Source organism: Aplysia californica, unplaced genomic scaffold, assembly GCF_000002075.1.
Source record: "Aplysia californica isolate F4 #8 unplaced genomic scaffold, AplCal3.0 scaffold00681, whole genome shotgun sequence".
NCBI classification, from domain to species: Eukaryota; Metazoa; Mollusca; class Gastropoda; order Aplysiida; family Aplysiidae; genus Aplysia; species Aplysia californica.
Genome location: NW_004797951.1, coordinates 181,706 through 194,380, shown reverse-complemented (window position 1 = coordinate 194,380; position 12,675 = coordinate 181,706). Strand labels below are relative to the sequence as shown.

The following is a 12,675-nucleotide window of genomic DNA, read 5'->3' as shown; positions in this document are numbered from 1 at the left end:
TATGAACGTGCATCAAAGGGTGTGCGCGCGGTGTGTGTGCGCGAGAGTGTAAAGCGCATAGAGCCTGCTGTTGAGCGGGGATATGCGCTATACAAATGCTATTTATTATTATTATTAATATTATTTATGTAAAGGGTGAGCTTAGGTGCGAAACTACAACCAATGACTCTTCGTACAATATCTATGAAAGAGGTGGAAGAAGGAGAGTACATCACCTAACTAAGAGTCTATATCCATGTCTTATATCTCCATCCAGCCATCGAGGAGAGCGGAAATGACGTGCTGGGATGTCTGTCAGAAGTCAAACTGACTTCCTGCCAAGGGGAAATGGCGGACTACTTTTTCTACATGGGCGTGGTGAAGAAGTTCGCCCCTCCTTCTGAACAATTGTCGCAAAACACCATGGAGACTCTCTTGTGCAGGTTGGTAGAAATTTGAACCGAAACTCGCCACACGATCACTTAGCGTCTAAAAACACAACGTTTATATAATATATCCGGTTAATCATTAAGTGGAAGCGTATTTAGAACGTTGGGTACTCGGTCCTTTGCGTTGTCAGTTCTTTTTTTAAAGAACAAAACACACACACACACACACACACACACACACACACACACACACACACACACACACACACACACACACACACACAAAAGAAAAAAGACTGGGAGAACTAAACGAAACATTGAATGCCTAAGGATTGAACCCCAGTCTTCAGCTTGTGATCGAAGCCCATATCAAACCACACAACAGCCCAACAGCAGACACGATGATGACCTCAAGTATCTACAATATAAACATTTCAGATCTCTTATGTCTATGTCCAGGGGACGCCCTTGTCGAGCAGTAAGCCCTCGGACGTGCAAAGAAAAAGTAGTGAGTTATTGGGGGTTGGGGGGGGGGAGTATTTATTTATTTGTGTACGACGGTCTGAAATATGTCACAGCATCGCCCATGGCCTGCAGCTGCTGCTGATCATACATATTATTTTTTGTGTCTGTTACGTCATTACAAAGCGGCAATACTGTCTTGTCTACCCCTGCCTCTTTTGCCTTCAATTTCGCTAGTGGAAGCGAGATGTTCAATGCCTTCATGTCTATTCAAATGTCCCTAGAACCACTTTAATTGTCTTTTCCTGGTTGTTTTTATCAGCGAGCGGCCCACGAGGGGCTTCCTCAAATTTTACTTCATTTGATTTCTTTTCCTTCCAAGATCGATATTCTCAGCTGTTCCCTTAGAAACCCTATTTTGTTGCTTCTGTTTTATTTTCACTGTCATTAGTGATTGCCCAGCATTCACAGCCGCGAATATTTTGGACCTGTGTGTATAATACAGTAATATATAGCAAGGGTCTGTGTAAATATGTGTCTACCAGTACGACCCGCTGTATATCAGAGACTCACTGCAGAAGTAACAATATAAATAAAAATCTATATTATAATAATATACTTAAGCTATATAAATTAAATGTACGTTTTCCAATACGATCTGATTCTACCGTGCGTCAGTAAAAATACATGTATAAGCTATGTATAACTGTGTGTCTGCCAGTGCGAACTACCGTACATACGCTTTATTTTTGTGTATACATGTAAATGTGTGTCTTCCAATACGATCTACCGTGCGTCAGTAAAATTACATCATGTATAAAAATAAGCTATGTGTAACTGTGTGTGTCTGTCAGTGCGACGGCCCAGAGGCGTCAGTGTGAGGTCCAGGCACTGCGCGCGTGCAGCCCGGCCCTGGGTGACGTCATGGGCCAGTTCTACACACAGACCAAGCCCGACGCCTGTGTGAGGAGAGAACGCCAGGAGGCGCTAAAGGCGGCGGCCGCCGGGGACGCCAAGGTCAAGGACGCCGAGTGATGACGTCATGGGATCACGTGACCTCTTTACTCGACGCCGCCGGGTTGGGAGAAAGGATGAGGGTCGAGACGTCTGTCCCCGCGGTTTTATGAAAAAAAAAAAATTTAAAAATCTGAAATTCTGTTAATTTTGAAATTATGCAAACTGAGCCCAAAAATGAGAAATTGCGCGATTTTGTACATTTTGAAATTATGCAAACTGAGCTCCAATATGTGAAATTGTGCGATTCTGTTAATTTTGAAATTATGCAAACAGCCCAAAAATGTGAAATTATGCGATTCTGTTAATTTTAACAAAGAATGATAAAGGAAAATAATCAGAAATTATGTAAAAAATGATCAAATTTTGCTAAATTATGCTCGGTGCATAAAACCGCGGGGACAGAGGAGTTTGGGAGGAGATGGGGACAGGTTGTGTATGTGTGTGGGGGGTGGGGGGTGGGGTTATAATTGTTATCAACCCCGTTCAGTGACGATACCCTGCCCTTTATTGTAAAACGGCCAGCCAATCAGAGACGCCTGCCTATACAATGACCAATCATGTTCAGATGTGCATTTTTGTAGCGCCTTCTCTGATTGGTTGAAATGTTTGTCTTATCAATGCTGTGGCGTGATTGGACGGTTTGGTTGACACAGTGACCAATGGGGCTTAAAATGTTAGTCAGGTCAATAATTCTTCTGATTTTCTTATTTTTTCTACGTTTTTTATATTAAAACACATCAGTTGAAACGTTTTTGTGTTTGGTCAGTTACGTTTTCATGTTTCTCTCCAGGTTTTTGAAGCCCTTGTCCAAAGCTTGGAAGTCAGATTCAACAGTAGGCTTACAGATGATAGAACGTTTTTGACTCTGAACATGTCACTAGGCCTAAGTGTCCATATTTATTAAGCAGTTTATGTCTTCAGTTCAATGGCCATCTTTAAGACAGTGTGGTGAAATCAGGTGCTCGTAAAAAAAATTTAATCAAGGAAACCTGGATTTTTTTGGCTAAGCCTACCACGTTCTGTATTCATTTAAGAATACATTTCCGTGTGGATTTTAACTGTAAAATGTGTCCCAAAGACACGGAAAGTTTTATTTTACAGTTTCCAAGGACACTCAAGCTTGAAAGTCACAACATTTTGGCAGCCATTTTCTTGCTTATTTTACCTCTCACATCAGGCGACCCCCACCTCCTTCAATAGCAAAAATTGATACTTCTCTTCTAGATAGATGGGCATTTTTTTGCAAAATGCAAGACAAATGAACAAGCTTTTAGATGATCCTAATTATAACACAATATGCCCAAAAATTGACGAGCCCTTAATACCATCCCATCGTAACTTATTTTTTTTGTTCTGCTGGACGGATGTCAAAAGGACATTATCAAAGTACAACATAGACTAAAACATCTTTTATGATACTGACCTAGATAATTAGATTTAAAACACACAAAAACAGTGTACGATTCCCAAGAAATATTATTATATAGAAGGGTGGCCTTATAATACCTACCGGTATTCACAAAATACAAATAAAAAGAAGACACAATCTGATGGTAAAAATTTCAACCAAGAAAACACCACTAAAAAAATTCAAATATATGAAATTTTATTTGTACAAAATCATACATGCATATAAATTACTTCAGCGATTGCTATTAAAACCGGAGAAACATTTTCCATAAAAGCTAAAGATACCCTGTCTCAATTCAGAGCAAAACAGAACGGAAAATACTCAAAAATTGCGTACCCAAGACAACCCAACCCTCTTTTCTTGAGAGTGATCAGGATTAATTGAATAAGCTACACGTTTGTTGTTGTTGTTGTTAGCGATCCAGTAGCATCTGAGCGTTAACTCTTCTGCATGATGCCATTCGGTAATAGTTGCATGTTTGTTCTAATTGTTGTCTTGAGGAGTAGAGGCAATTAGATGTGTGGGGTAGCTTGGGAAGAAAACATCCCCTTAAATCAGTTAGTTTTCTACAGAAGAACAGATGATCTACACGTTTCAAGGCTAAAACATTTGTTCCCAGTCCCTAAAACTAACAAAGCTCACCCGAGTGTTAACTAGTTCAGAACCCAAAGACAGACATTTTCAAATTACAAACTGCCCAAAAATCTGTTCTACTTTCGACAATGCAAATGATAACCCAGTCTCTGCCAACCTCAACAGGCCCTAAGACAGACTTTAGACATGCCATATTACTTACCTTGACAAAACAAAATGATAACTTTATAGAAAATAACAGCAGTCAAGAACTTGTATTTGGAGACACCAAGGGCCACCAAAAGGTAACACTGACACAGTTGAACAACATGATTTGATGTGACATATATAGGGTAATTAAACCCTCTACCCACTCGGACACACTCGGTCCATCAAGCAAACATTTCATCCGTTGGTTTTTGCTTCGGGACAAAGAGCTGCATTCATTGCCTAAAGGAACATGGGAAAACCTTCAAATAACTTACCCTCTTTGTACAGCCTAGTAAAAAACCCTGAATTACCACACCAGTTTAAAACGCTGAATTCAAGGTAGAATTTTTTAAAACAAAAAAAACCCCTGGAGCCCAACAAACACACTTTAAAATTTCAGAGAGGTTCATCAACCATTCAGCTATCATATAAAGTGACTGCCTTTGACATTTACTTCGGTGAAGTGCATCCATTCGTTGTTTAATTATGTTTAGTGTGCCTGGTTGCGTGAACGATTAAAGTCGCCAGCAGTAGTGAGTGCATACTACGGCCTGATGACTAAGGTCCCCAATGGTACTATACGTGATATACCACAACCCATATGACTGACACTCTCAGATACTGTTAAACACAAACCAGAGGGCAAAACTTACGAGGTATTTGAAAATAATGCCCAATCATAATTTTGGAGATAATTTGATTTTAATTTAGGTTGGGGAATATCGCTTAAGTTAAAGTACCGTCGGGGACCTTAGTCATCAGGCCGTAGTACGCGCTCACTACCCCATCAAAATTTTGAGGGTCGCCTGATGTGAGAGGTAAAATAAGCAAGAAAATTATGATGGAGACTATAAGCAGACAGACTCTGGGATGGATCCAGAAGAGGGGGGGGGAGAGCAGAGATGGACATGTTCCAACAGCAGTGACTCCAACACAGTGAACAAGTAAGAAGACAATGCCCTATCTATCCTTTCCAAAAATCGATGTTTTTTTAAAATGAATTCTCAAGATTCAAAAACGCCTTAAAAAAATTTGCTGCAACAAGTCAGAGACATTTCCGACCAAACAGGAACATTTACAACAATCAATAAAATAGGTACCGTACACAAATACACAAACAAAACAACACAGACTGTTATTCACACAAAGTTTGGATTTGGGGTCCAACATCACAAGACACTCCTGGTCGAGTGACCGGAACAGCAAACAAAGAGCCAGACTGGCAAACGCACACTTTGTAGGTCAGCAAGTTGGGGTCAATGGGGTCAGAGGTCGTGACCTGAGGCATCGCGGGGTCCACATAAACCCCTCGGCCGGCAGCGAAGATAAGGCTGGTCTGGAGAGAAAAAGAGTTTTATCACATTGTCAGTGTTAGTGCAGTCTGATAAGATAAGAAAATACCATTAGATAAGATACAATAAGATAAGATGAATTATGTTTATTGTCCAGATCCTGGCACATTGGTTTGTTTTTTCACCACACACACACACACACACACACACACACACACACACATGCATACTCATGCACGCACAAACCCATACGCTCATTCTTTCACCCGAAGTCAACGTTATATTATAACCTTTACTTTAACATGGATATGTGGATTGGAATAAAAGTTAAGCTTAGAGTTATAGATTGGTTCTCAAGCCACCGGGGACAGCTTGCCGTGGCGAAGTCACTTTCGCCGCGCTGCTGCCCACGGCTCGAAGTAGCGAATGAGTACAATTTGTACTCCAAGTACAACTTGTGGACCGAGATCAGAGCAGAAAATGGTAATGAAAAGTTAATCCGGAAAAAAAAAATATCTGAGAATGACTCCCCCTACCTGAGACTCCAGGAATATCTCCGAACCTTTCATATCGACCTCCTGACCACTGATGACCTCCACGCCCTCCGACCCTGTGACCTCTACCTGGTTCAGCGCCGACTCGAGGTACAGGTCGCTGATGTACTCCACGGACGTGATCTGAGGACAGCGTGTCGTTATAATATTATTATAATAGACATACACTTACATATTGAGATATGATGAAACGGGAAAAGATATAAAAATAATATTTCTTTAATTTGAAAAATGTGACGGTTGAGAGCCTGGTTTCACAAGCTTCTGCTACACAATATATAATATAAATACACATATAATATATATTATAATTTCAACTCTCTCTCTCTCTCTCTCTCTCTCTCTCTCTCTCTCTCTCTCTCTCTCTCTCTCTCTCTCTCTCTCTCTCTCTCTCTCTCTCTCTCTCTCTCTCTCTCTCTCTCTCTCTCTCTCTCCCCACAGTTTTATGCCCCAAAAATTCTGAAATTATGCAAACTGAGCCCAAAAATGTGAAAATATGCGATTCTTTTAATTTTAACAAAGAATGATGAAGGAAAATAACCAGAAATTAAGCCCAAAAAATGATCAAATTTTGTTAAATTATGCGGGGTGCATAAAACCCTGGGGACAGCTCTTTCTCTCTCTCTCTCTCTCTCTCTCTGATTCCCTCATTTCGTCCCTCTTTCAAATATCCCCTCATGCCTTATCCTTCACTGCCAGCACAAATAGCAAAATAACTCTAAGTTCAAACAAAGGGCTAACATCAATATAAACATAAACATATATCCAATACAATCATACATACATATATATGCAAGTAACAGCCATACATGGACACAAAGCTGTCAGAATTATAATGTCTCCATCCAAATCTTTCATAGACAAACACCTCAGAATCTTACAATGAGGTTGTTTCAGAATGCTATGAAGTCTGCTGGGCTAATAAAACATTGTAAAGCACACCTACAGAGCTTGCCTGTTGAACAGGAGTTTGCACTTTACAAATGATGTCTATTATTATTATTATTATTATTATTATTATTATTATTATTATCATTATCATCACTATTATTATTATTATTATTATCATTATTATTATTATTATCATCATCATTATCATTATTATTACTATTATTATTAGTATTATTATTATCATTATTATTATTACTATTATTATTATTACTATTATTATTATTATTATTATTATTATTATTATTATTATCATCATTATCATTATCATTATTATTATTATTATCATTATTTTTATCATTATTATTATTATCCTTATCATTATTATCATTGTCATTATTATTATTATTATTCTTAATACAGACTCCCCTCACCTCAGTCGCCGTCACATTGTCCACTAACAGGTTGGTCAGTATTCCCAGGTTGGTCAGTGTGGGCAGGTCAGGAGACAGAGGCTCCTCGCCCTCCGCTGTCCTCACAGAGAAGTCGTCACTGGTGACCGTCACATTACCGCCCTCCAAAGTGACGCTAGATCTTCCACCGCCAACTGACATAACTCGAGCCTGAGATATTTGTAGGAAAGGAAAAATAAGATCAAATTAAATGCTCAGTGTGGGACTTTGTCATTATGATATGTTTTAAAATGTGAGGCATCGTGGTGAAATCAGGCTCTCATCAAAATAATGAAATCAAAGAAACTGGCATTTTTCTGTCCGTTTGGCAATTTTTATTGCATTTTTTGTTGTTGTTGACTCAACCTTTAGGGTTCATTTAAAAACACGTTTCTGTGTGGACTGTTACTGAAAAGTGTTGATTTAAGGCCCAAAATTGTAAATTTGCAGTTTCTAAGTAACCTCAAGCTTTCGAAGTTGCTGTTGGCGACCATTTTCTCGTAAATTTACCTGTGAAAATAGTCAACCCCCACTTCCTTCAACAGCAAATATTGCGACTTCTAGTCATGATAGAGGAGTATTTTTTTTCACTAAAAGTGAGACAAATGAATGAGCTTTAAAATGGTAGGCCTTCCGATAACTCCACAAGTAAAAAAATTGACGAGCACCTGATTCCAGCGTGTCAAGATACATTTGGTGTAAGGCAGAGTATTACATAATATTATGTAGTTGAGATACAATTTAATTATTCTCCAGGAGAAGAAAGTTAACTTTTTTTCATTAATATGTCCTGTCAACAATGAGAGGTTCTACCCATACCCCACAATAATGTGCTTTTGCTATCTACAAAAAGCTTTATGACAAAACATACCATATGTTAGATTAAAAAAGCTTAATGTCCTTTGCCCTTTTGCTGAACTCTGAAGTTAAATTTTAAAAATGAGTTCATTTTTTTCACAAAACAAACTACAGCCCGAAAAACAGACTATGCAAAAAAAATATTTGGCCATATAAAAATATAAAATTGATTTTATGAAAGAAACTGCTGCTGTGTGGAAAAAGAGAGGGAAAGAAGAGCAGAGGAAGACCAGAGAACAAACAACATACACAGATGGCCAGAACAACTTTGCAAGAGATAAAACAATCAGAAAAACCGAGCTGATCAGGAAGACAGACATCAGGAAGAAGTGGGGTACCACAATCGTCAATGTCTGCTCCAGACCTGACACCTGAAGAAGAAGAAGAGGAGGAGGAGGAGGAGGATCAAATGGAGGAAGAGGAGGAGGAGGAGAAGAAGAAGAGAAGAAAAGGAAGAACAAGAAGATCAAGAAGATCAAGAACAAGAAAAAGAATAAGAACAAGAAGATCAAGAAGATCAAGAACAAGAAAAAGAATAAGAACAAGAAGATCAAGAAGATCAAGAACAAGAAAAAGAACAAAAACAAGAAGAAGGAATCTACCTTAGAATCCTCGGCTGTCATTTTGAGGCTTGAGTTGTAGCGAGCTCCGAGAGAAGCGTTGTCACTGAAGGACAGAGAGATGATCCTGGCGTCTGCCAACACCCGCATGAAGTCCCGGCCCTCCATGCTGGTCAGCTCGATGGTGGTCAGTCCGTTGTGAGTCATACCCAGGATGTAGATGAGCCAGACTGTGACCTGTGCGACAACGGGTTGTGTCATGGTCAGGATTCAAGGGACTTGCCGTCAGAGATACTGAGCTTGTCTCTAAATTTTATGGAATAATTTTTTTGGGGGGTCCCGTGTCCTGATTTTGGTGCCAATATTTGTAGGTTACGTAAAAATGTATTGACATGTCGCTAATTGTTATGTTTCAAGGAAAAAGAAACAAGAAAAACAAGAAAACCAAAACAATAAAAAGAGGAAGTGATTAGTTGGTGATAATGATGATGACTAAAGTAATGAATTAAGTAAGATAATAAATAAATAGAATTTACTATATTGATACCTGTGTCGATATTTGGGTAACAATGGCACATGTCATTAGAAATTAGAAATTTAACTATCTTTGCAATTCACGCAGCATTCAATTTCTCTAGGTAAAAATGTTTCATCACAGATTGGCTGCTCCCTTCTTCTGAGGTGACAATTAAAGTTTATTCTAAGCATCCTAGACTTCATAAAAGGAAAGTGGAAAGTTTGTTGTTGTAGCTGGTATTACCTAAACACAGGACATGATTTTTTTTTTTACGACAACCAATTGAAGAATAAGTTTCGGGTTCTCTTGATTTGTCGAGTATTTCCATAGAGTCCACTCTCTGAATCTGACGCCATAACACTTACTTAAAGGCTCACTGTATTGCTGGCACAAGTGACTTATTTATGGAACTGAAAATAGAACACGGCACATACAAAAGATTAATAAAAGCACAAATTACTCACTGCGGCATTGAGAAGAGCAACTATCAATAATATGATCAAAGTACAGTACAGGAAGTAGCGCTTACGTCCCCTGATACCCGTCCGGTGCAAAACCTCTTCATCCACCGGCACGTAACCTGCTCTGGAAGAGGATAAAAATGTTGGGTCAGAGTCAGAGTGAAAACAATCCTTTTCAAACCCTGAAAAAAAATACTGAGCATTCATTCAATAAATGACAAAACCTGATTGTGGCATCCATAATAATATGCAGTGTGACAAATCATAATAGTAAATTATTAATGGGAACAATCTCTCGTCAGAGTTTATTACTTTAGCAGAACATTTGTTACTTTCAGAAAAATTCTGGCTACCAGATAAAGCACTTCACACAGTAGAGTGACTACACATACATTAGGGAAACATCCACATTTTACCTCTTTACCCGGTTAAAAGGTAATAATAATAAATAGCATTTGTATAGCGCATATCCCTGCTCAACAGCAGGCTCTAGGCACTTTACACTATATTATTGATATATCATTGATAGGATTCAGATTATACTGCATTAATTTTGAGATCCATTATATTCAAGGGAAAACATTACAAGTGTGAGCCTTCATTTTTCTCTCCTATAAATAATACTCATTAAGTTTTTTCCACTTTCAACATTTTGTGTCTATTTGGAGAAGGAGCAAATTCAGAAATTGAAGAAAGGAAAGGATGGAAATTAACTCATTCGCTACGCCGAGCCGTGGGGGGGCGGCGCGGCTCAAGTGCCGTCAGTACGTTAAGCCGCCCCCGGCGGCTCAAGAAACGACGTTCAATTTTAGCTTGGTTTCTATTCCAATCCACTTATCCATGTTAAAATAAAGGTCATAATATAATGTTGACTTCCGGGTCAAGCGTTTCCACCGAAAATCGGAAGTTTTGATTCAGTTTTGAAACTTGATTTCGTAGTTTATTCGACTTTGTTTTATCGCGAAGCCCAACTTATAGCCCAGACACCAGTCTTAGTACTTTTACACAACAAAATATATAATTATTTTGCTCACTAAAGAAGTGTAGGACTCTTCTTTATAATATTGATACTATTGGACGCAAATTGCCGGTGCACTGTAATTGAGAAATCAATATTTTTGAGTGCTAGATCTAGGCCTAGATCTAAATAGTCAAAATATTTTTTTCTCCCCAAAATCACTACTTTTGGGTGAAATTAATCATACCACTCAAGACATGTATAGGTTTATTCCAAGTGCAATTCTGAATAATTCCATATAAGTTACGCGTATTTTTTTCTGTTTGTGATCCTTTTTTCAAAATTATTCTAAAAATTTTTTTTTTTTCAATATCGGATGTTATGATCCAAATGTACAAGTATTATGGAATGTATGAAAATATCTGCACATTTTTCAATATTTTCCTGTTCTATATACAGTTATGGTTATTTTGAGGTATCATTTGACTAGGTGCAAACATGTTTTTTTAGTTTCACCTGAGATTATAAATTTTTTATTTTCCAATTTTATCCGCATCCAATCACAATTGTGTTGCATAATCGCCTCTTACAGGAACCAAAGTTGAAAAATACGCAAATAAATAATGCAGGTGTATTCTACAAACCATACTGAAAATGTTGGTATATAATATGTTGATATTTATTTGAATTTATGGCCCCAAAGACCTGTGAACTGCGCACTAGTCATCATCTCATTTCGCCCTCCCGAAAAGAATTCGTCCACAAGCCGAAAATAATACGTAGCGAATGAGTGAACAGGATAAAATAAAATAAGTAAAAATAAATTAAATATAAAATGAAATAAATAAACGTGTACATAACATTTTGTTCATCCCATTGGGAAATTTGATGCTGAGACTTTAGAAAAAATAGTGGTAAAAAGATTAAATCTCAACTTTTAAGACAATACACACAAAAATCTCGAAGTACCGAAAGTTGCTGTTATGCTGTGCGTTGGCTCGTCTCTTGCGTTGAGCTTTCGCCCGCATGGACATTGTGGAGGCGCTGAGGTGGCCGGCCGACATCGGGGAGCGGGCGTCATTGCGTCGTCCCAGGGTCGACATGTCCCCCATACTGGCACCCTGGGGACACACATTTGTGAGGCGAGCTGACAAAATGAGTTACTTCTCGCAATTCAAGAATGGAGATATTGGTCAAAAATCGACACTGGGGTCAGATTTATAGATTTTTAATCCATGTCATTTTCTTCAAGACTATACCGAGTCTTTTATTATTTCATACTTACAAATTGTACAAGCTCCACCAATAACGTTGATGTATTAATTTTCATGAGGCAAGAAGCCGAGAAGTAACTCATTTTGTCAGCACACCTCACATTTCTCAACTTTACTTTTACTTTTTTTTGGTGTGTCTTTCCTTGCCCAATCCAAACAGATTGGGGTTATATGACGATTAGTATAGCGTTGCGCAAGTGATGTAATGTTAGAGCAGAGCTATTTTACTTACTTTTTACATTGGTGGGGCATGCTGACAAAATCAGTCACTTCTCACAAATTGAGATATTGGACAAAAATCGACGCAACCGTCAAATTTGTAGATTTTTCTATTGATGCGATATTCTTTAAGTATAATATACGCCTTTTATTATTTCATAATCATAAATTTTAACAACTTCACCTTTAAGCTTGACGAATATATTTCCGTAGGTCTCAAATTCGAGAATTAACTCATTTTGTCAGCACCTTTCACATTTGCATTGTCAGCCTCTGCTAACTTACTTACAGCCTCCAGAGGAGAAGCACACGTGAAGGTATTGGGGTTAATTCAGGGGAACCTGTTCTTACAGGGACCTGTCCAAGACGATCACCGGCACTAAAAAACCCACTCCCCACTCCACCCAACCCACTCTGGGTGGAGGTTGTTTTTTTTGTGCGCATTATAATGACACTGTCTAATTAACATGTTTACCTGCCTAAGATATCCACTTTTCTCCTTGATATAATTATGATAATGATAATAATGATAATAATGATTTATAATGAAAACAAAAACAACAACAACAACAACAACAACAACAACATCAATAACAATAAT

General features: G+C 38.2%; 2 protein-coding genes across 2 annotated transcripts in view; one reads left to right on the top strand and one right to left on the bottom strand.

Moving 5' to 3' along the window:
• The window catches only part of LOC106013132, a gene marked incomplete in the record, with an annotated part of 6,113 nt that extends 4,159 nt beyond the window's left edge, over nucleotides 1–1,954 (top strand). The window contains 2 exon segments of the mRNA XM_013088067.2: nucleotides 257–422; nucleotides 1,685–1,954. Coding sequence (XP_012943521.1) covers nucleotides 257–422; nucleotides 1,685–1,865 — 347 coding nt within the window.
• A 1,477-nt stretch (nucleotides 1,955–3,431) lies between these two features.
• LOC101854825 (beta-sarcoglycan) overlaps nucleotides 3,432–12,675 on the bottom strand; it is a gene marked incomplete in the record, with an annotated part of 11,713 nt that continues 2,469 nt past the window's right edge. Inside the window, 6 exon segments of the mRNA XM_005108344.3 lie at nucleotides 3,432–5,377; nucleotides 5,870–6,010; nucleotides 7,210–7,398; nucleotides 8,688–8,882; nucleotides 9,627–9,747; nucleotides 11,551–11,702. Of these exon segments, the coding sequence (XP_005108401.2) occupies nucleotides 5,177–5,377; nucleotides 5,870–6,010; nucleotides 7,210–7,398; nucleotides 8,688–8,882; nucleotides 9,627–9,747; nucleotides 11,551–11,702 (999 nt within the window).